Source organism: Panulirus ornatus, chromosome 58, assembly GCF_036320965.1.
Source record: "Panulirus ornatus isolate Po-2019 chromosome 58, ASM3632096v1, whole genome shotgun sequence".
Lineage (NCBI taxonomy): Eukaryota > Metazoa > Arthropoda > Malacostraca > Decapoda > Palinuridae > Panulirus > Panulirus ornatus.
In genome coordinates, this window is record NC_092281.1 from 27,273,709 (window position 1) to 27,299,261 (window position 25,553).

At 41.2% G+C, this 25,553-nt stretch overlaps 1 protein-coding gene across 1 annotated transcript in view; it reads right to left on the minus strand.

Annotated features, from left to right (window-relative positions):
• Positions 1–25,553, minus strand: part of LOC139766688 (uncharacterized) — a 375,409-nt gene that overhangs the window by 192,898 nt on the left and 156,958 nt on the right. Inside the window, exons 8-9 of the mRNA XM_071695606.1 lie at positions 19,311–19,450; positions 1,315–3,737 (exon numbers count right to left, since the gene is read on the minus strand). Coding sequence (XP_071551707.1) covers positions 1,315–3,737; positions 19,311–19,450 — 2,563 coding nt within the window. The remainder of the gene's footprint in view (positions 1–1,314; positions 3,738–19,310; positions 19,451–25,553) is intronic.

Genomic DNA, 25,553 nt, shown 5'->3' on the forward strand with positions numbered 1-25,553 from the left:
TGTCCATCTCTCCAAAAGTCTTGCATTCACCTTCCTAACCACTCCATCCATAAACAAATTAAACAACCATGGAGACATCACGCACCCCTGCTGCAAACCAACATTCACTGGGAACCAATCATTTTCCTCTCTTCCTACACTCGTACACAAATAATATCTATGTATGAGCTATCAATTGCCCAAGAATTCCTTCCTTAAAAGTGAGTTAGAGTTGTTCCAAGATCCCTTCTCCAGGAGCTCCTGTAGCTCCAAGGCTGCTCAAATTCTGGTAGCAAGGAAATGATGGACTTCTTTGGAGTGAGATCTTCAATGAGACTGTACCCCCTTTCATCAACTAATGATGATACAGCCATACCGAAGGTTACTCCTCACTTGAGGTGTAACTACTGAGAGGCAGAGTCTCCTAACACCATAAAAATAATGTATACACATATGCATATAACTATTTTCATGTGAGCTACTTTCCAAAATGACTTATTTTGGGTTTTCCCTTTAAAGGTAGGGGGGGATTTTGAGAATCATACTTCTGGGAAACTAGGATAGTTGTCATGTAATCTACAAAAGATTGCTTAATCTATCAGAGTTTCTTACAACAGACCTCTTTTTTCCCATTTTCACACCTCTTTTCTCAAAAATCCAATATATCATAACTAATATCCATACAAATCTATCTAAAATCTCATAGCATCATCATTCCCTTCAGGAAAAATTCTCCCTGGAATCAACACTTGATCACCAATAAATTTCTCCTATAATTCACAAAAGCTGGTTAAATTATGACTAAAATTATGACACAAAACCATAACATAAATTTTCTTTATCTTAACCACCATTTAAATAGGGCGAGTCAAGCACAAACAGAACCAAGCATCTGTTGTGGGAAATAATTCTGAAGAAACTGGGTTCTCAGCCCCAAACTAGCAGGCTGGTACAGAGCATGGAGGCCCTGTCCCCTTGGGTAGGCTTGCTGCTCAATGGTGAAAAAGTCCATCTAAGAATGAACTTATAAAAATTTAATGTTTGATATTAATAACTAATAATAAAAAGTCAAACGTTACAGTCAAATGTTTGGGTTATCATTTACATCAATAAACCTAATGTGGACAAATCTAACATGATAAATCAACATTCTACTAATCTGTCAACTAACAGCTTCTATAACATCCGTATAATCAATTGTCAAGTCAGTATCTGGTAAGTGCAAGTATCCATGAGCAAGGAATATGGATGCTCCACATGAATCATAATTAATGCTAACACTCATCCCCTACATTTAACCTATCAAGATTTTTATCACAAAATGAATTAACTTACTTGAAGGAAGGGGTTCATCAAAGGCTACCTCAACTTTTGGGTATCGTTTGAGCCAATCTCGTAAAGATGGTTGTCTGGATAACTTTGGATGATGAGAGGACCCACATTTCTCATCTCTCTCTTGTCCCTCTTCCTTGCCAATGGTACTCACTTCCCTTTCCCTCTTGTCACTGGTTGTACGTTCTGGAGGCTGGGGTTTGGCATGATGTGTTGGTGTCGGAGGACAAAGTGGAGGGTGAACTAAGGCTTTCAGAAGACGATGATGAGGCTTATGCGGAGGTACAGCAGGTGGTATGTCTTCATCATCAATTGTACTAGAGCTGTGGGTAGCGTGTTCTTTTCGAGGTCGTACACTTAATTCTTGGGAGTCCTGAATTACAGATTGAGACTCTTTTGAAGCTTCTAATGAAATATTCATATCAACAGCAAATGATGCAGATGCTATAGACTCAACATTCAGATCACAAGCTTCTGCAGTTGGACTTGCAAAGACAGAATTAGATGAAGAGCTTTCTGTACTAATCACCATGCATGTTGATTCAGAACCCCTCCTGCCATCTTCACCCCCTTGTGAAGATACAGAGCAAGTTATCGACCCACCTGCAGGAGAGATGGATTCAGAAGTTGAGCTAGAGACGTGGAGGGAGTCACTCAGTCGTGGGGATGGTGAGCAAGCTGAGACAGATCCCTCTCTTGAAACTCTGACCATTGCAATTCCTTCTTGATCAAGATCTTCTGAATATAATCCATCTGACTGATTATGGAAGTCAGTAACCATATGAGATGTTTCCTCGCTGCTATCAACATAATTATTTATGTTTTCTGTGTATGCAGCTGCTTGATCCATAGCTTCACTCACAAGGTCTTGTGCTACGTTTGGTTCTTCTGGACCAATGAGCATCATATCATTTTCCTCTGTTACATCTACAGGACTAGATACAGAATCACTTTGGTTATTTAATGCTTCTGGAAAAGAATGTACATGAGAATTAAAGCTTTCAGCACAAGATACAACAGTATCACAGATGACACTGTCACTATCAACGAAGACATTGTTAGACCCTCTAGTTAAGCAAGTTTCTGTACTTATACTGAAATCAGGTTCTATGGTTTCCTCAGAATTTTCTAAAAGTGTGTCCGTGGAAGTTGCTTCCTGCAGAAGACTTGAATCCTGTTCTGGTGTTGCAAGTGGTGCCACAGTACCACATGTAGCAATAGCACTGACACACACGCCCTCATGTGTAGCTATTACTTTAGTGACATCATCTAGAGAACTTTGAAGCATGGAAGGTCTGATTATTTCTTCTGAAGGTTCACTCTCCATGGAAGCACAAGAAGAAGATTGTAAAGAATGAATTCCCTGAGTTGAAGATTTTGCTACTTGGCACTGACTATCTACATCAATTTGATTATGAGACACTTCAGAAACTTGTAAAACATCATCCAAATCCACTATATCATATGAAAATGATCCTTCCATGGAATACTGTGTTCTTCTAGCTTCCCCAAAGCTTGCTCCGCTACTTTCACTATCACAACTAGATTGTGAGCTTGCACTAAGATGGGCAGCTTTTGGCCTAACACTTGGTTCATTAACACCATTCAAAATCTTACCTGTTGTACCAGTTGCAACTAAGGTATTAGTCTGACCATTTCCCATAGAGGCTGGTAGTGGCATGGGACGCTTTTTAACTGTGGTAGGGAATGGTGGTGGGAGACCAAGTTGAACAGCCATGGATCGTTCTAGTGGTCTGTGACCAGAGTCTGCGAGAGATTTCAAAAGGGATTTTGTCCTTGGTGGGAGAGGTGGTGGGGAATCCTCATCACTTACAAATTGACTAGACTCACAGCTGAATCCCCCACTCACTTCACTACTAACAGCAGCAAGATCTCCATCCTGATTCTGATAGTCTTCTGCTGGGTATACAGTTTCATATATGGCCTCTTCACACCCACTGGTATCACTTGAGTTTAAATTATTGGTAACATTAGGAACTTTACATGAATATTTCCATATTGGAGAATAATCAGACTCTCTGCTACTAGCACTAGTCTGCTCTTCACTACTGTTCAGCCTTACTTCTTCAGGTATCATTTCACCATTCACAACTACTTCTTCATCCACCAAACTCGTCCCTGTCCCACTATTCACTGCAGGGTTACTGTTTGACCTCATTGCAGCTTTCCTATATCCCATATGGCCATTAGTAATTAACTCATGACCACTATGAGTATCAACTAGTGCATTTGCTTTGAATCGCATTGTGTCCTGCTCCCCAGGACACTCCAATCCACCATGGCCTGTGCAAATTCCTGCAGTGTTTGATGGAAGGGTAAAAGCTACACTGAAGTATACATGGCCAGACACAGAGTCCACTGTGTTCTTGCTATTCAATGGAAAGTCTAAAGGGCCTGATGATCCACTGCAAATAAAGAGAAATGTGTGAATATACTTCATCAGAACACCAACAATGTGTTTTCTAAGTCTGTGATAAAATTCTCTTCTAAAGCTACAAAAAACAAGCTTATGACATGAATACTTTAAAGACCTCTGTCCAAGTTATTTTGAAAGAACTTTACATATTCAAACAATAAATTTTTCTTTTTTCTCATAGGTGTTTGCTATTTCCTGTATGAATGAGGTAGCATCAAGAACAGTTTATTGAGCCTTTGCTCAGTTCCTTTTTTTTTTTTTTGCAAAGTAATATAGGAAAGGAGGCTTTCCAGCCCCACATGCCCACCCCTATTATTGGTTTTCTATAACACACAGTAGATACATGGGCAGTATTTCCTCACCCCTATAAACATGGATGATTATTTCATAAGGATATAAAAATGTGCTACAGTGAATTACCAGCACTCCCATATCAGGTACTTTGATAAACTGGAGTGGTACGAGAAAATCACTTTCACAGACAATTGTATAAGAGTGTGTAATAATATTGATGTTATGTGTCCACTTTTGACTTCCTAGTCTCAAAGACTTGTCAAAAACAGTGAAGCTAACTTTAGGATAATTACAATACCTCCACACATCCTTTTCCACTTCTAAAACTACATTTTCCTCTCCAATATGCTGCTCTGTACATGGCTTCACCATCTCAAACACTATATACATGTGTACAGAGCCTGCCAATGAAATTAGCACGAAGAGGCTGTAGCATCCATCAAAAATAAACATGGAATAAAACCATGAAACTGTGTATTCAACACCAACTAGTATTTGGTATCCCTTCCCTATACATACACTCCTTGAAACGACCAGGAACTGTAAGCTTCATCTTTGCCTAAATTTCATAAATGGTCACCTGCACCTTAGGTAACAATGAAGTATCCCTGATAAGCAATTTAATTTTTCATAAGTGCTCACAAGTTTTCACTTGGATTTAAATTCAGTAAATTCCCGGGCCAGTCACTGAAAAACTCCACTACACAGTCCTCAAGTAAATCAGTGACTAGTCTGGCAGTCTGGCATGGAGCCCCATCCTGCATGGACATTTTATTCTTGCACTTTCTGAATGAATCTGCAAGATGGTCACACAATAGCTCGAGGTAACTGAGTCTATTCATACTTTCAGTCTTTGACAACACTACAAGGTCCAAACACCATAATAACTGAAACAACTTCATATCACAAGTGAAGCAGGGAAATGTACAGTACTTGCAATATACTTCACTCGAATGAATCACAGCCTTTCCAGACACTCGCCAAGGCTACTAAGCCATAAACCCACATCATATACTTCTCGCAAAAACTGACTCTTTCTTTTGGTACCTACAGGTTACAAGCAGGTTAGAATGTTGCCTGCAGCTCTGGTACTCATGACCCTTGTGTCAGCTATGCCACAGATTATTGGTTAACGCTATCCGTAATGTCACTGAATCGTGATTACTTTTGAATTAATAAAATCTATCCCCAAGTAACATTAAAACACATCCTATTATCAACCAAATCATTATAAAAGAATTATCAAGACAATATAAGAAAAGTAGTTAAAATGTATATGTCTAGCTACCGAGGCCAAACATCCCCAGACAACCTTCCCTTAATCGCAGGGCACCCAACACCCCACACGTTCCATTTAACAGCTAAGTCAGTTTCTTCTCTGGCATGGCTGTAACAGGATGTATAAGCCTTTCTGGTCGTGTTGGGATGTGAAACTTCATGAATTGTTTATACCTGATGAGGCAGATTGTCTCCATGAAACGTGTTGTATATTGAACAGCTTCAATAAATCGCCTGAACTCCTATTGAATTGTGATCATCATAATACACACCCTCCCAGACATACATCCGAGTACCATTCTGACCAACTGGTCAGATCTCAAAATGGACTTAAGTCCGACACATCAGAATGGCATGAAGAATTCATATAACTGTACAGCATTCTTGTATAATACTCAATCATGATTATCTCCTTTTCATTTACCAGCTTTATCATATGATTCCATAATTTCTTTTTACATTCTATCTAATATTCTTTAGTTCATATTGCACCATTTCTATTTTTTCTATCTATATTTTTTCGAGCATATGTATGGAGGGTCGTAAGTAGCATGGGTCATAAGTAATGGATCGGGTGTACATACTGTATATATTCATTTATTTATTATACTTAGTCGCTGTCTCCCACTCTAGCGAGGTAGCGCAAGGACACAGACGAAAGAATGGCCCAACCCACCCACATAAACATGTATATACATAAATGCCTACACACACACATATACATACCTCTACATTTCAATGTATACATACATATACATAAACAGACATATACAAATACACACATGTACATAATCATACTTGCTGCCTTCATTCATTCCCATCGCCACCCCGCCACTCATGAAATGGCACCCCCTTCCCTCCGTGTGCATGCGAGGTAGCACTAGGAAAAGACAACAAAGGCCACATTCGTTCACACTCAGTCTCTAGCTGTCATGTGTAATGCATCGAAACCACATCTCCCTTTCCACATCCAGGCCCCACAAAACTTTCCATGGTTTACCCCAGATGCTTCACAGGCCCTGGTTTAATCCATTGACAGCATGTCAATTCCAGTATACCACATCTTTCCAATTCACTCTGTTCCTTGCAAGCCTTTCACCCTACTACATGTTCAGGCCCCGAATACTCAAAATCATTTTCACTCCATCATTCCACCTCCAATTTGGTCTCCCACTTCTCCTTGTTCCTTCCACTTCTGACACATATATCTTCTTTGTCAATCTCCTCACTCATTCTCTCCATGTGACCAAACCATTTTAAAACACTCTCTTCTGCTCTCTCAACCACATTCTTTTTATTACCACACCTCTCTCTTACTCTTTCATTACTTACTCGATCAAACCACCTCACACCACATATTGTCCTCAAACATTTCATTTCCAACAAATCCACCCTCCTCTGCACAACCCTATCTATAGCCCATGCCTCGCAACCATACAACATTGTTGGAACCACTATTCCTTCAAACATACCCATTTTTGCTCTTTTATTTATTTCATTTATTATACTTGATCGCCGTCTCCCATGTCAGAGGAAGTGCCAAGAAATAGATGAAGAATGGCCCATCCACTCATATGCACACATATATACATAAACACCCATACACACTCATTTTTTTTTTTTTTTTTTTTTTTTTTTATACTTTGTCGCTGTCTCCCGCGTTTGCGAGGTAGCGCAAGGAAACAGACGAAAGAAATGGCCCAACCCCCCCCCCATACACATGTACATACACACGTCCACACACGCAAATATACATACCTACACAGCTTTCCATGGTTTACCCCAGACGCTTCACATGCCTTGCTTCAATCCACTGACAGCACGTCAACCCCTGTATACCACATGACTCCAATTCACTCTATTTCTTGCCCTCCTTTCACCCTCCTGCATGTTCAGGCCCCGATCACACAAAATCTTTTTCACTCCATCTTTCCACCTCCAATTTGGTCTCCCTCTTCTCCTCGTTCCCTCCACCTCCGACACATATATCCTCTTGGTCAATCTCTCCTCACTCATTCTCTCCATGTGCCCAAACCATTTCAAAACACCCTCTTCTGCTCTCTCAACCACGCTCTTTTTATTTCCACACATCTCTCTTACCCTTACGTTACTTACTCGATCAAACCACCTCACACCACACATTGTCCTCAAACATCTCATTTCCAGCACATCCATCCTCCTGCGCACATCTCTATCCATAGCCCACGCCTCGCAACCATACAGCATTGTTGGAACCACTATTCCCTCAAACATACCCATTTTTGCTTTCCGAGATAATGTTCTCGACTTCCACACATTTTTCAAGGCTCCCAAAATTTTCGCCCCCTCCCCCACCCTATGATCCACTTCCGCTTCCATGGTTCCATCCGCTGACAGATCCACTCCCAGATATCTAAAACACTTCACTTCCTCCAGTTTTTCTCCATTCAAACTCACCTCCCAATTGACTTGACCCTCACCCCTACTGTACCTAATAACCTTGCTCTTATTCACATTTACTCTCAACTTTCTTCTTCCACACACTTTACCAAACTCAGTCACCAGCTTCTGCAGTTTCTCACATGAATCAGCCACCAGCGCTGTATCATCAGCGAACAACAATTGACTCACTTCCCAAGCTCTCTCATCCCCAACAGACTTCATACTTGCCCCTCTTTCCAGGACTCTTGCATTTACCTCCTTTACAACCCCATCCATAAACAAATTAAACAACCATGGAGACATCACACACCCCTGCCGCAAACCTACATTCACTGAGAACCAATCACTTTCCTCTCTTCCTACACGTACACATGCCTTACATCCTCGATAAAAACTTTTCACTGCTTCTAACAACTTGCCTCCCACACCATATATTCTTAATACCTTCCACAGAGCATCTCTATCAACTCTATCATATGCCTTCTCCAGATCCATAAATGCTACATACAAATCCATTTGCTTTTCTAAGTATTTCTCACATACATTCTTCAAAGCAAACACCTGATCCACACATCCTCTACCACTTCTGAAACCGCACTGCTCTTCCCCAATCTGATGCTCTGTACATGCCTTCACCCTCTCAATCATACACACTCATATAAATACATATACATACATATACATATATAAACATGCACATATTCATACTTGCTTGCCTTCATCCATTTCTGGCACTACCACAGGAAACAGCATCGCTTCCCCCTGCTTCGGCGAGCTAGCGCCAGGAAAACAGACAAAAAAGGCCAAATTCATTCACATTCAGTCTCTAGCTTTAATGTGTAATGCACCAAAACCACAGCTCCCTATCCACATCCAGGCCCCACAGACCTTTCCATGGCTTACTCTAGACATTTCACATGCCTTGGTTCAGTCCAGTGACAGCATGTTGACCCCAGAATACCACACTGTTCCAATTCACTCTATTTCTTGCACGCCTTTCACCCTCCTGCATGTTCAGGCCCCAAATGATCAAAATCTTTTTCACTCCATCCTTCTACCTCCAATTTGGCCTCCCAATATTTTTTTATATACACAAATATTCATATTTATCATACTTGATTGCTATTTCCCACATCAGCAAGATAGTGAGAGAAATCATATGAAGAAGGACACATCCACTCATGTACACACATACATCCTCTTTGTCAATCTTTCCTCACTCATTCTCTCCATGTGACCAAACCATTTCAAAACACCCTTTTCTGACCTCTCAACCACACTCTTTTTATTACCAGACATTACCCTTTCATTACTTAATCAATCAAACCACCTCACACCACATATTGTCCTCAAACATCTCATTTCCGGCACATCCACCCTCCTCCGCACAACTCTATCTATAGCCCACGCCTCGCAACCATATAACATTGTTGGAACCACTATTCCTTCAAACATACCCATTTTTGCTTTCCAAGATAACATTCTCGACTTCCACACATTTTTCAACACCCCCAGAAATTTTGCCCCTTCCTCACCCTATGATTCACTTTCGCTTCCATGGTTCCATCCACTACCAAATCCACTCCCAGATATCTAAAAACACTTCACTTCCTCCAGTTTTTCTCCATTCAAACTTTCCTCCCAATTGACTTGTCCCTCAACCCTACTGTACCTAATAACCTTGCTCTTATTCACATTTACTCTCAGCTTTCTTCTTTCACACACCCCAACAAACTCAGTCACCAGCTTCTGCAGTTTCTCACGCGAATCAGCCACCAGCGCTGTATCATCAGCGAACAACAACTGACTCACTTCCCAAGCTCTCTCATCCACAACAGACTGCATACTTGCCCCTCTTTCCAAAACTCTTGCATTCATCTCCCTAACAACCCCATCCATAAACAAATTAAAACAACCATGGAGACATCATGCACCCCTGCCACAAACCAACATTCACTGAGAACCAATCACTTTCCTCTCTTCCTACATGTACACATGCCTTACATCCTCAATAAAAACTTCTCACTGCTTCTAACAGCTTACCTACCACACCATATACTCTTAATACTTTCCACAGAGCATCTCTATCAAATTTATCATATGCCCTCTCCAGATCCATTAATGCTACATACAAATCCATTTGCTTTTCTAAGTATTTCTCACATACATTTTTGAAAGCAAACACCTGATCCACACATCCTCTACCTCTTCTGAAACCACACTCCTCTTCCTCAATCTGATGCTCTGTACATGCCTTCACCCTCTCAATCAATTTTTTTTTTTTTTTTCATTATACTTTGTCGCTGTCTCCCGCGTTTGCGAGGTAGCGCAAGGAAACAGACGAAAGAAATGGCCCAACCCCTCCCCATACACATGTATATACATACGTCCACACACGCAAATATACATACCTACACAGCTTTCCATGGTTTACCCCAGACGCTTCACATGCCTTGCTTCAATCCACTGACAGCACGTCAACCCCGGTATACCACATCGCTCCAATTCACTCTATTCCTTGCCCTCCTTTCACCCTCTTGCATGTTCAGGCCCTGATCACACAAAATCTTTTTCACTCCATCTTTCCACCTCCAATTTGGTCTCCCTCTTCTCCTTGTTCCCTCCACCTCCGACACATATATCCTCTTGGTCAATCTTTCCTCACTCATCCTCTCCATGTGCCCAAACCACTTCAAAACACCCTCTTCTGCTCTCTCAACCACGCTCTTTTTATTTCCACACATCTCTCTTACCCTTATGTTACTCACTCGATCAAACCACCTCACACCACACATTGTCCTCAAACATCTCATTTCCAGCACATCCATCCTCCTGCGCACAACTCTATCCATAGCCCACGCCTTGCAACCATACAACATTGTTGGAACCACTATTCCTTCAAACATACCCATTTTTGCTTTCCGAGATAATGTTCTCGACTTCCACACATTCTTCAAGGCCCCCAGGATTTTCGCCCCCTCCCCCACCCTATGATCCACTTCCGCTTCCATGGTTCCATCCACTGCCAGATCCACTCCCAGATATCTAAAACACTTCACTTCCTCCAGTTTTTCTCCATTCAAACTCACCTCCCAATTGACTTGACCCTCAACCCTACTGTACCTAATAACCTTGCTCTTATTCACATTTACTCTTAACTTTCTTCTTCCACACACTTTTCCAAACTCAGTCACCAGCTTCTGCAGTTTCTCACATGAATCAGCCACCAGCGCTGTATCATCAGCGAACAACAACTGACTCACTTCCCAAGCTCTCTCATCCCCAACAGACTTCATACTTGCTCCTCTTTCCAAAACTCTTGCATTTACCTCCTTAACAACCCCATCCATAAACAAATTAAACAACCATGGAGACATCACACACCCCTGCCGCAAACCTACATTCACTGAGAACCAATCACTTTCCTCTCTTCCTACACGTACACATGCCTTACATCCTCGATAAAAACTTTTCACTGCTTCTAACAACTTGCCTCCCACACCATATATTCTTCCTTCCACAGAGCATCTCTATCAACTCTATCATATGCCTTCTCCAGATCCATAAATGCTACATACAAATCCATTTGCTTTTCTAAGTATTTCTCACATACATTCTTCAAAGCAAACACCTGATCCACACATCCTCTACCACTTCTGAAACCACACTGCTCTTCCCCAATCTGATGCTCTGTACATGCCTTCACCCTCTCAATCAATACCCTCCCATGTAATTTACCAGGAATACTCAACAAACTTATACCTCTGTAATTTGAGCACTCACTCTATCCCCTTTGCCTTTGTACAATGGCACTATGCACGCATTCCGCCAATCCTCAGGCACCTCACCATGAGTCATACATACATTAAATAACCTTACCAACCAGTCAACAATACAGTCACCCCCTTTTTTAATAAATTCCACTGCAATACAATCCAAACCTGCTGCCTTGCCGGCTTTCATCTTCCGCAAAGCTTTCACTACCTCTTCTCTGTTTACCAAATCATTTTCCCTAACCCTCTCACTTTGCACACCTCCTCGACCAAAACACCCTATATCTGCCACTCTATCATCAAACACATTCAACAAACCTTCAAAATACTCACTCCATCTCCTTCTCACATCACCACTACTTGTTATCACCTCCCCATTTGCGCCCTTCACTGAAGTTCCCATTTGCTCTCTTGTCTTACGCACTTTATTTACCTCCTTCCAGAACATCTTTTTATTCTCCCTAAAATTTAATGATACTCTCTCACCCCAACTCTCATTTGCCCTCTTTTTCACCTCTTGCACCTTTCTCTTGACCTCCTGTCTCTTTCTTTTATACATCTCCCACTCAATTGCATTTTTTCCCTGCAAAAATCGTCCAAATGCCTCTCTCTTCTCTTTCACTAATACTCTTACTTCTTCATCCCACCACTCACTACCCTTTCTAATCAACCCACCTCCCACTCTTCTCATGCCACAAGCATCTTTTGCGCATGCCATCACTGATTCCCTAAATACATCCCATTCCTCCCCCACTCCCCTTACTTCCATTGTTCTCACCTTCTTCCATTCTGTACTCAGTCTCTCCTGGTACTTCCTCACACAGGTCTCCTCAAGCTCACTTACTCTCACCACCCTCTTCACCCCAACATTCACTCTTCTTTTCTGAAAACCCATACAAATCTTCACCTTAGCCTCCACAAGATAATGATCAGACATCCCTCCAGTTGCACCTCTCAGCACATTAACATCCAAAAGTCTCTCTTTCGCACGCCTGTCAATTAACACGTAATCCAATAACGCTCTCTGGCCATCTCTCCTACTTACATAAGTATACTTATGTATATCTCGCTTTTTAAACCAGGTATTCCCAATCATCAGTCCTTTTTCAGCACATAAATCTACAAGCTCTTCACCATTTCCATTTACAACACTGAACACCCCATGTATACCAATTATTCCCTCAACTGCCACATTACTCACCTTTGCATTCTAACAACTTACCTACCACACCATATACTCTTAATACTTTCCACAGAGCATCTCTATCAACTTTATCATATGCCCTCTCCAGATCCATTAATGCTACATACAAATCCATTTGCTTTTCTAAGTAATTCTCACATACATTTTTGAAAGCAAACACCTGATCCACACATCCTCTACCTCTTCTGAAACCACACTCCTCTTCCTCAATCTGATGCTCTGTACATGCCTTCACCCTCTCAATCAATACCCTCCCATATAAGTTCCCAGGAATACTCAACAAACTTATACCTCTGTAATTTGACCATTCACTCTTATCCCCTTTGCCTTTGTACAATGGCACTAGGCAAGCATTTCACCAGTCCTCAGGCACCTCACCATGAGTCATACATACATTAAATAACCTTACCAACAACCAGTCAACAATACAGTCACCCCTTTTTTAATAAATTCTACTGCAATACCATCCAAACCCGCTGCCTTGCCAGCTTTCATCTTCCGCAAAGCTTTTACTACCTCTTCTCTGTTTACCAAATCATTCTTTCTAACCCTCTCACTTAGCACACCACCTCGACCAAAACACCCTATATCTGCCATTCTATTATCAAACTCATTCAACAAACCTTCAAAATGCTCATTCCATCTCCTTCTCCCATCACCAATACTTGTTCTCACCTCCCCATTAGCCCCCTTCACTGATGTTCCCATATACATATATACATACACATCCATATATAAATATACCCATGTACATATTAATACTTGCTTGCCCTTCATCCATTCTCGGCACCACCCCATCCCACAGGGAAAAAGAATTCTACCTCCATATTCCTTGCATGACACAGAAGGCGACTAAAGGGGGCGGGAGCAGGGGGCTGGAAACCCTCCCCAATCTCTATTTCAATTTTCAACAGAGGAAACAGGAGTCACGCTGGGAGTGCTCATCCTCCTTAAAAGATCAGACTGGGGTGTTTGAATGTATGTGGATGTAACCAAGGTGAGAAGAAAGGAGAGACAGGTACTATGTTTGAGGAAAGAAACCCAATGTTCTGGCTTTAGGTGAAATGAAGCTCAAGAGGAAAGGGGAAGAGTGGTTTGGAAATGTCTTGGGAGTAGTCAGGGATTGGTGAGAGGATAAGAATTAAGGAAGGAGTAGCACTACTCCAGAAAGGGGAGTTGTGGGAGTGTGTGATAGACAGTAAGGTAGTAAATTCTAGATTGATGTGGGAAAAACTAAAAGTGTATAGCAAGAGATGGGTAATTATCAGTGCTTATGCACCTGGCCATGAGTAGAAAAACATGAGAGGCAAGTGTTTTGGGAGCATCTGAGTGAGTGTGTCAGAAGTTTTGGTGCATGAGACTGGTATTAGTGACTGATGATTCACATGCAAAGGTAAGTAATATAGCCATTGAGGGTATAACTGGTTTGCATGGGTTATCCAACGTTATGAAAGGACATAAAAGAGCTTGTGTTGTGTGCTGAAAAAAGACAGATGATTGGGAATATCTGATTTAAAAAGAGGGACATACACAAGTATATGTAGGCATGAAGGAGAATGGTCAACAGGCATTAGATTACATAATAATTGATATGTGTGTGTCAAAGAAAGGCTTTTGGATGTAAGTGTGCTGAAGAGGGCAACTGGTGGGATGTCTGATCACTATCTTCAGGATGTGAGGGTGAAAATTTGCAGAGGTTTTCGAAAAAGAAGAAACATTGTCGGTGAGAAGATAGTGGTGAGAGTGAGTGAGTTTGAAAAGGAGACTTGAGAAGAAAAACCAAGAGAGACTGAGTGTGGGGTGGCAAAAGGTGAGAGCAAATAAAGTGAGGGGAGTGGGTGAGGAATGGGAGGTTTTAGGGAAGCAGTAAAGGCACGTGAAAGAGATGCATGTGGCATGAGAAAGGTGGGAGGTGGGCAGATTAGAAAGGGTAAAGAGTGGTGGGAAGATGTAAAGTTGCTAGTGAAAGAGGGAAGACACAAGTTGGGGCTGTACTTACAGGGAAGGAGTGCAAATGACTGGGAGATGTACAAGCAAGAGCAGAAGGAGGTCAATAGGAAGGTGAAGGGCTTGAAAAAGAGGGTACATGAGAGATGGGGTAAGTGGGGATCATTAAACTTTAGGGAGAGTACAAAGGTGTTTTGAAAGGGGGTAAATACTGTGCAAAAGACATGTGAACAAATGGGAACATCGATGATAGGGGCAAAAGGGGAACTAACAGATAGAGATGAAGTAAGGAGAAGGATTGTTAAACACATCTGATACGAGTGACACATGTAGGGTATTTTAGTTGGGGTGATATGCAAAGTGAGACAGTCGTAGAGAGTGGTTTGGTGAAGAGAAAAGAGGTGGTGAAAGCCTTGTGTAAGATGAAATGTGGCAAGGTGGCTAGAGTGGATGGTACTGTAGTCGAATTCATTAAGAAATGGGTAGAATGTGTTGTTGATTGGCCGGTAAGGATATCCAATCTATGTATGGATTACAGTAAGGTGCCTGAGGATTGGTGGAATGCATATATAGTGCCATTGTATAAGGGGATAATGGTCAGCATTCAAACCACAGAGGTTCAAGTTTGTTGAGTATAACTGGAAAGTTGTATGGGAGGGTACTGAATGAGGTGAAGGCATGTACAGAGCATTAGACAGGGGAGGAGCAGCATGGTAGAGGATGTGTGGATCAGGTGTCTGCTTTAAAGAATGTGTGAGAAACACTAAGAAAAACAGATGGATTTGTATGTGGCATTTATGGATCTGGAGAAAGCATATCATAATGTTGATAGAGGTGCTTTGTGGAAGGTCTTAAGAATATATGGTGTGGAAGGTGAGCTGCTAGAAACAATGAAGCTTTTATCAAGGGAGTAAGGTGTGTGTACCAGAAGGAAGAGAGGAGATTGAATGGTTCCAAGTGAAGGATGATCTGTGGTAGGGTAGTGTGATGTCACCATGGTGTTGAATTTGTTTATGGATGGGGTGTAGAAGGAGATAAATGCAAGATTCTTGGAGAAACAGATGAGTACTAGGGTTGTAGTGGATGAGACGGCCCAGGAAGTAAGTCAGTGGTTGTTTGCTGATGAAACTGCACTGGTGGCTGATTGAAGTGAGACACTGAAGAAGTTAGTGACTGAGTCTGGAAGAGTGTGGGAAAGGAGAAAGTTGAAAGTGAATGTGTAGCACCAGGAAACAGACGAAGATAGGCCGCATCCTCTCACTCATTCTCTAGCTGTCTGTATAATGCACCAAAACTACAGCTTCCTATCCATATCCAGGACCCATAGACCTTTCCATGATTTACCCATGATGGTTAATATGCCCTGGTTTAGCCCCCTGACAGCACGTTGACCCCAGCATACCAAACCATTCCAATTCACTCTGTTCTGTCCATGTCTTTCACCCTCTGGCATGTTCAGGTCCTGATTGCTCAAAATCTTTTTCACTCCATCCTTCTTTCTCCAATTTGATCTCCCTATTCTCCTTGTTTCCTCCACCTCCAACACATATAAACTCTGCGTCAACCTTTCCACACTCGTTCTCTCCATACATCCAAACCATTTCAACACACCTTATGCTCTCAACCACACTCTTTTATTTATTACCACACATCTCTCTTACCCTTTCATTACTTGCTCTATCAAACCACCTCACCACATATTGTTCTCAAACGTTTCATTTCCAACACATCCACCCTCCACAACACAACCCTACCTACAGCCCATGCCTCACAACCGTATATAATTGTTGAGGTTAATGTTCCTTTTAACATACCCAATTTTGCTCTTCGAGATAACATTCTCTCTTACCCTAAATTCTTCATTGTTCCCTGAACCTTCACCCCCTCCTCCACCCTATGACTCGCTTCCACTTCCATGGTTCCATTCACTGCCAAGTCCGCTCCTAGATATCTATAACACTTCACTTCCTCCAATTTTTCTCCATTCAAACTTAGATCCCAACTAACTTGTCCCTTAACCCTGCTGAACCTAATAACCTTGCTCTTATTCACATTTACTCTCAACTTTCTTCTTTCACACATTTTTCCACACTCAGTCATCAACTTCTGCAGTTTCTCACTTAAATCAGCCATCAGTGCTGTATCATCGACCAACAACCAACTCACTTCCCAGGCCTTCTCATCCCCAACAGACTGTATATTCACCCCCTCTCTAAAACTCCTGCATTTACCTCCCTTGCCATCCCATCAATAAACTCGATTGCCACTTCCTGTGTTAGTGAGATAGCACCAAGAACAAATAAAAAAAGGTCACATCCGCTTACATCCATTCTCTAGTTGTCATGTGTATAGCACTGAAACCACAGCTCCCTATCCACAACCAGGCCCTACAAACCTTTCCATGGTTTATCCCAGACACTTTACATGCCCTGATTCAGTCCACTGACAACACATCGACCCTAGTATACCACATCATTCCAATTCACTCTATCCCATGCATGTTTTTCATCCTCCTGCATGTTCAGGCCCTGATCACTCAAAATCTTTTTCACTCCATCCTTCCATCTCTAATCTGATCTCCCCTTTCTCCTTGTTCCCTTTGCTTTTGACATATATATTCTCTTTGTTGACTTGAACTCACTCAAAAGTCCAAACCATTTCACACACCCTTTTCAGCTCTCACAAACATAGTCTTCTCATTATTGCACTTCTTTCTTACCCTAGCATTACTTACTTGATAAACCCTCCTCAAAACAAATGGGACCACTGTCCCATAACACATCCATTTTCACCTTCCCAAATAAAGACCTATCTTTCCACACATTCCTCAATGCTCCCAAAACCTTCACCCCAAACCTACATTAGGTTCATTGGTTCCATTCGCTGCCATGTCTACTTTCAGCTATTTAAAACAATTTACTTCCTCCAAATTTTCTCCATTAACTCAAACTTAAACCCCAACAAACATGTTTCTCTGCACTGCTAAATCCCATAAACTTAAATTCATTTACATTCACTTTCAAATTCCTTCTTTCACACTCCCAAACTCAGACACCTTATTCTGCAGTTTCTCATTTGAATCTGTCACCAGTACTGTTCCATCACACAACAACTGACTCTTTTCCTAAGACCTCTCATCCCCTATAAACTGCATACCTGCCCCTCTCTCCATGACCCTTGCTTCCACCTCTCTCACCTTCCCATTCATGAAGAAATTAAACAGCTATGGTGACATCACATACAGAACTTGGAACCACTTGGAACCACTAACCCCCCTCTCTACCTAAATGTACACAAGCCTTCTGGACAAAAATTCCTCACTGCTTCTAAAGGCTTTCCTTCCACACCATGAATTCCTTACACCTTTCACAAAGCATCTCTATCAAACCTATCATTTTCTTTCTCTAGATGCATAAATGCCATAAACAAATCTCTCTGCTTCTCTAAGTATTTCTCACATACATTCTGTGATGCAAAGACCAGATCCACATCTTACCACTCCTGAAACTTAAAATGTTCCTTCTTGATTTGATACTCTACGCATTTTACCACCCTCTCAATCATCACTCTCCCATACATCTTACCAGCTACACTCAACAAACTTATACCTCTGTAACCTGAACACTCACCTCTATCTCCATTGCCTTTACACAACAGCACTATACTTGCTTTATGCTGATCCTCAGGTGCTTCACCTTTATCCAAACATATAATGCATATCCTAACCAACCAATCAAAAACACAGTCACCCCTTTACTTTAGAAATTCAACAACAGTGCCATCAACTCCAGCAGCCTTGCCACACTTCATCTGATATTTCACCTAAATCAGGTTTTCAAAAATTCCTCTCTCTTCACCAAACCAATTGCCATGACACTCACATCACATACATAATCTAACTTAAAACCCTACTTTTGCCATAATATAATCAAACACATTCAGCAGTCTTTCAAAATACTCATTCCATTTCCTTTTCACTTCATTACTGCTTGTTACAACGTCTCCATTTAACACTTCATCAGTATTCTCATTTTGTTTTTTCACACTATCAACCTTCTTACAAAACACTGTCCCTTAAGTTTGCTGATACTCTCATTTGCCTTTTTTTTTTCAGCCTTTGCACCTGCCCTCTAGCCAACTTCTCTTATACATCTCCCAATTACACACACACTTTCTCTGTATCTACTGCCCATACACCAATCTTTTCTTTCACTGACAACTCTACTTCATTATCCCACCACTCCTTACTCTTGTTCACCTGCCCACCTTTCGCATGCCACACACTCTCTTGTACATGCCAACCCTGCTTCCTTAAGTCTCCCATTTCTCATCCACTCCCTTAGCTTTGTTTACTCTCACCATCTGTCACTGTATTTTTTTTCCATCTTTTATCATTCTCACAACTTATTTCATATTCCTAACCACTATACTTGAAGCCGAATATTTAACCCATGAGATTCCCATACTCTTAGATCATACTGATCATAGGAATGTGAATAATCTAAGGGAGAACTTATGAATTACTTATCAAAATTTGTCAAAACCTCTGGAAAATTCATCAAACTATTCCACTAATGGCACAAAGAAAAATCTATGTAAAAATGCTTATCTTTTCAGCTCATTCAAAATTCTAAATTCATTTTACCTTTTGACTCGTTCCTTGAGAGCTGCTACCTGGACGGTAAGACGACCTAGAAAACGACTGATGATCGGGCGACTTTTAGCAAACTTGTCCTTTAATTCAACTTCCAGTACATCATGCAAATATGCAACAAATGTGAATTCCTGCAAAGAAATGGAAACCTTTGTATCTATAAAGTTATGATATGAGAATATGTATCATTACAGGTCTAATAATATCATAAGAATGAATTTTTTTCATACTTCATTGCCGTTTCCCACATTAGCATGGTAGCACAGGGAAACAAAGGACATATACAAAAACATATACATATATACACATACACACACACACACACACACATATATATTTATTTTTCTTATCTATTATACTTAGTTGCTGTCTCCTGCATTAGCAAGGTAACGCAAGGAAACAGACAAAAAAATGGCCCAACCCACCCGCATACACATGTATATATTTATTATTTTTTATTTTTTTTATTTTGCTTTGTCGCTGTCTCCCGCGTTTGCGAGGTAGCACAAGGAAACAGACAAAAGAAATGGCCCAACCCACCCCCATACACATGTATATACATACACGTCCACAGACGCAAATATACATACCTATACATCTCAATGTACACATATATATACACACACAGACACATACATATATACCCATGCACACAATTCACACTGTCTGCCTTTATTCATTCCCATCGCCACCTCGCCACACATGGAATACCATCCCCCTCCCCCCTCATGTGTGCGAGGTAGCACTAAGAAAAGACAACAAAGGCCCCATTCGTTCACACTCAGTCTCTATCTGTCATACAATAATGCCCGAAACCACAGCTCCCTTTTCACATCCAGGCCCCACACAACTTTCCATGGTTTACCCCAGACGCTTCACATGCCCTGATTCAATCCACTGACAGCACGTCAACCCCGGTATACCACATCGATCCAATTCGCTGTATTCCTTGCCCGCCTTTCACCCTCCTGCATGTTCAGGCCCCGATCACTTAAAATCTTTTTCACTCAATCTTTCCACCTCCAATTTGGTCTCCCACTTCTCCTCGTTCCCTCCACCTCCGACACATATATCCTCTTGGTCAATCTTTCTTCACTCATTCTCTCCATGTGCCCAAACCATTTCAAAACACCCTCTGCTGCTCTCTCAACCACGCTCTTTTTATTTCCACACATCTCTCTTACCCTTACGTTACTTACTCGATCAAACCACCTCACACAACACATTGTCCTCAAACATCTCATTTCCAGCACATCCACCCTCCTGCGCACAACTCTATCCATACCCCACGCCTCGCAACCATACAACACTGTTGGAACCACTATTCCTTCAAACATACTCATTTTTGCTTTCCGAGATAATGTTCTCGACTTCCACACATTCTTCAAGGCTCCCAGGATTTTCGCCCCCTCCCCCACCCTATGATTCACTTCCGCTTCCATGGTTCCATCCGCTGCCAGATCCACTCCCAGATATCTAAAACACTTTACTTCCTCCAGTTTTTCTCCATTCAAACTTACCTCCCAATTGACTTGACCCTCAACCCTACTGTACCTAACAACCTTGCTCTTATTCACATTTACTCTTAACTTTCTTCTTTCACACACTTTACCAAACTCAGTCACCAGCTTCTGCATATATATACACATGTATGTATTCATACTTGCTTGCAGTCATCCATTCCTGATGCCACTCCACCCCACAGGAAACAGCACAAAGGCAATAAGGAAAATAAAAAATATAACACATGCATTCTCTTCTTCACCCGTACACCTGATCGCTAACCAATGCATCAGCGAGATAGCATCAAGAAACAGATGAAGAAATGCCACATCTGCTCACATCCATATATGAGCTGTCACTTTGCTGCACCGAAACCACAGCTCCCTGTCCACATCCAGGCCCCACAGAACTTTCCATGTAAACATTTACTCAGGACGTTTCACATGCCATGTATTCATACTTGCTTGCAGTCATCCATTCCTGATGCCACTCCACCCCACAGGAAACAGCACAAAGGCAATAAGGAAAATAAAAAAGATAACACATGCATTTTCTTCTTCACCCGTACACCTGATCGCTAACCAATGCATCAGCGAGATAGCATCAAGAAACAGATGAAGAAATGCCACATCTGCTCACATCCATATATGAGCTGTCACTTTGCTGCACCGAAACCACAGCTCCCTGTCCACATCCAGGCCCCACAGAACTTTCCATGTAAACATTTACTCAGGATGTTTCACATGCCATGGTTCAGTCCATTGACAGGACGGTGACCTCAGCATACCACATCGTTCCAATTCACTCTATTCCGTGCATGCCTTTCACCTTTCTGCATGTTCAAGAAGCCATGAGAAATCTACTTTTACTGAATAACTCACTGAAAGATCTTATGAACAGAGATGCTAATCATCTGAAAACTAGTACATACTACAAAAACATTCTATCACATTTACATAAATGATGGATTTCATTAACATAAAACAGTAGATTTTTTTTTAAATGAGAGGGACGCATCAGGTAACAGTAATTGTATCCTGACACTGTATACACTTAAAATTCCCAAAGCATAGAGCTGTAAAATGCTACAAGTTAATATGTCAGATCATATCCATTTAGGAGTGATATTTCAAGGAATAGTACTGTCCTGAAATAAGAAAATTTATCAGTGGTTGTACTTAAAGTTTTCTCTTAACCCAGAAAAACTTATATCAGGGTGCACTGAAAAAACATTTATGATGTATTAAGTTACTTATCAAATGTGACAAACTGAAGATGAATTTCTATTTTCTCCTTTCTTACATTCCCAACCAATATCATCTACATCAGAAACAAGGTCTGGATACAAAAGGTTTCTTTCTACCTCTCGAGAGAGCTAGCCAAACTCACATGCTCAGAGTCTTATATATATATCTCCATATAGCCAAGGTAAGTCTATACATGGCATACCTCCAATTCATGCCCTTTGTCTCTTTGAAGCAAATGACAGTTCCCTCCTATCTGTTGTAAACTAAGGCAATGGCAATTAAGGCCTTAGGCTGTCCTATCCAGGATTAGTTTTTTTTTTTCATGCAAATTTAAAATGAAAAAATCCAAGCCTGACTGAGTACGTTCAAAAAAATTACTGAAATTGTTACAGAAGAGGAACAAGATCAATTTAGGAAAGGAAGAAACTGTGCAAGCCAGATCTCTGCATTCAGGCAAGTCACTGAGAACCCTACAGAGAAAGGAGAAACACCAGCAGAGCAGCAGAATTAGTAAAGCTCATCAAAAAGAAACCAAAGAGGAGGATTTTCTTAGCACTTAATGATAGAGCCAAAAAATTTAGGAAGGTCCGTAGAACAGACATTTATTGAAAAATTTAGAAAATATTTTAGTCATCAATTAGTAGGCAATATCAAGAAAAGTTAAATATACATCTGGTATATTTAACCGTATCTTTTGTAGTTCAGACATTTAAATTTGGTGCAGTATGTGTGCTAGTCTTATGACTTGTCTGTTAATACTTGCTACCATACATTTTCGACTTCACAACCAATGCCACTGACACAGAGAACTTTTCCCAGTGCTTACAGTTCAACATCCATCATATTACCACCATAATTAGTCCCTTAAAGACAATTACTAGTTAGCATAGGGTAAGATGAACATGCATGCCAGAATTCTAACTTCCCCCAATGTGTTAAATGTGTAAATGACACTAAAATTCTTTCTCAGTTTTAACTGTAGTTGTGACATAAAGCATTCTTATACATCTATAAAACATACATTGCAGGGAAGTAGTGCGAATGACTGGGAGATGTACAAAAGAAAGAGGTAGGAGGTCAAGAGAAAGGTGCAAGAGGTGAAAAAGAGGGCAAATGAGAGTTAGGGTGAGAGAGTATTCTTAAATTTTAGGGATTATAAAAAGAGGGTGAGAGGGTCAGGGAGAATGATATCATAAACAGAGAAGAGGTAGTAAAAGCTTTATGGAAGAGGAAAGCCAGCAAGGCAGCGGGTTTGGATGGTATTGCAGTGGAATTTATTAAATAAGGCGGTGACTGTATTGTTGACTGGTTGGTAAGGTTATTTAATGTATGTATGATTCATGGTGAGGTGCCTGAGGATTGGTGGAATGCTTGCATAGTGCCATTGTACAAAGGCAAAGGGGATAAAAGTGAGTGCTCAAATTACAGAGGTATAAGTTTGTTGAGTATTCCTGGTAAATTATATGGGAGGATATTCATTGAGAGGGTGAAGGCATGTACAGAGCATCAGACTGGGGAAGAGCAGTGTGGTTTCAGAAGTGGTAGAGGATGTGTGGATCAGGTGTTTGCTTTGAAGAATGTATGTGAGAAGTACTTAGAAAAGCAAATGGATTTGTATGTAGCATTTATGGATCTGGAGAAGGCATATGATAGAGTTGATAGAGATGCTCTGTGGAAGGTATTAAGAATAATACCTTCCACAGAGCATCTCTATCAACTCTATCATATGCCTTCTCCAGATCTATAAATGCTACATACAAATCCATTTGCTTTTCTAAGTACTTCTCACATACATTATATATATATGGTGTGGGAGGCAAGTTGTTAGAAGCAGTGAAAAGTTTTTATCGAGGATGTAAGGCATGTGTATGTGTAGGAAGAGAGGAAAGTGATTGGTTCTCAGTGAATGTAGGTTTACGGCAGGGGTGTGTGATGTCTCTATGGTTGTTTAATTTGTTTATGGATGGGGTTGTTAGGGAGGTGAATGCAAGAGTTTTGGAAAGAGGGGCAAGTATGCAGTCTGTTGTGGATGATACAGCTTGGGAAGTGAGTCAGTTGTTGTTCGGTGATGATACAGCGCTGGTGGCTGATTCGGGTGAGAAACTGCAGAAGCTGGTGGCTGAGTTTGGTAAAGTGTGTGAAAGAAGAAAACTGAGAGTAAATGTGAATAAGAGCAAGGTTATTAGGTACAGTAGGGTTGAGGGTCAAGTCAATTGGGAGGTAAGTTTGAATGGAGAAAAACTGGAGGAAGTGAAGTGTTTTAGATATCTGGGAGTGGATTTGGCAGCGGATGGAACCATGGAAGTGGAAGTGAATCATAGAGTGGGGGAGGGGGTGAAAATTCTGGGAGCCTTGAAGAATGTGTGGAAGTCGAGAACATTATCTCGGAAAGCAAAAATGGCTATGTTTGAAGGAATAGTGGTTCCAACAATGTTGTATGGATGCGAGGCATGGGCCATGGATAGAGTTGTACGGGGGAGGGTGGATGTGCTGGAAATGAGATGTTTGAGGACAATATGTGGTGTGAGGTGGTTTGATCGTGTAAGTAATAATAGGGTAAGAGAGATGTGTGGTAATAAAAAGAGTGAGGTTGAGAGAGAAGAGGGTGTTTTGAAATGGTTTGGTCACATGGAGAGAATGAGTGAGGAAAGATTGACCAAGAGGATATGTGTGTCAGAGGTGGAGGAAATGAGGAGAAGTGGGAGACCAAACTGGAGGTGGAAAGATGGAGTGAAAAAGATTTTGAGTGATTGGGGCCTGAACATGCAGGAGGGTGAAAGGTGTGCAAGGAATAGAGTGAATTGGAACGATGTGGTATACCGGGGTCGACGTGCTGTCAATGGATTGAACCAGGGCATGTGAAGCGTCTGGGGTAAACCATGGAAAGTTCTGTGGGGCATGGATGTGGAAAGGGAGCTGTGGTTTCGGTGCATTATTACATGAAAGCTAGAGACTGAGTGTGAACGAATGGGGCCTTTGTTGTCTTCCTAGCGCTACCTCACGCACATGAGGGGGGAGGGAGTTGTTCCTTCATGTGTGACGGGGTGGCGATGGGAATGAATATGGGCAGACAGTATGAATTATGTATATGTGTATATATGCATATGTCTGTGTGTGTATATACATGTATACGTTGAGATGTACAGGTATGTATATTTGCGTGTGTGGACATGTATGTATATACATGTGTATGTGGGTGGATTGGGCCATTCTTTCGTCTGTTTCCTTGCGCTACCTCGCTAATGCAGGAGACAGCGACAAAACAAAATAAAAAAAAATAAAATAATAATATATACATGTGTATGTGGGTGGGTTGGGCCACTCTTTCGTCTGTTTCCTTGCGCTACCTCGCTAATGCGCAAGACAGCGACAAAGTATAATAAATAAATATAAATAAAAAGATGTTTTGGAAGGAGGTAAATAAAGTGCGTAAGACAAGAGAACAAATGGGAACATCGGTGAAGGGGACTAATGGGGAGATAAT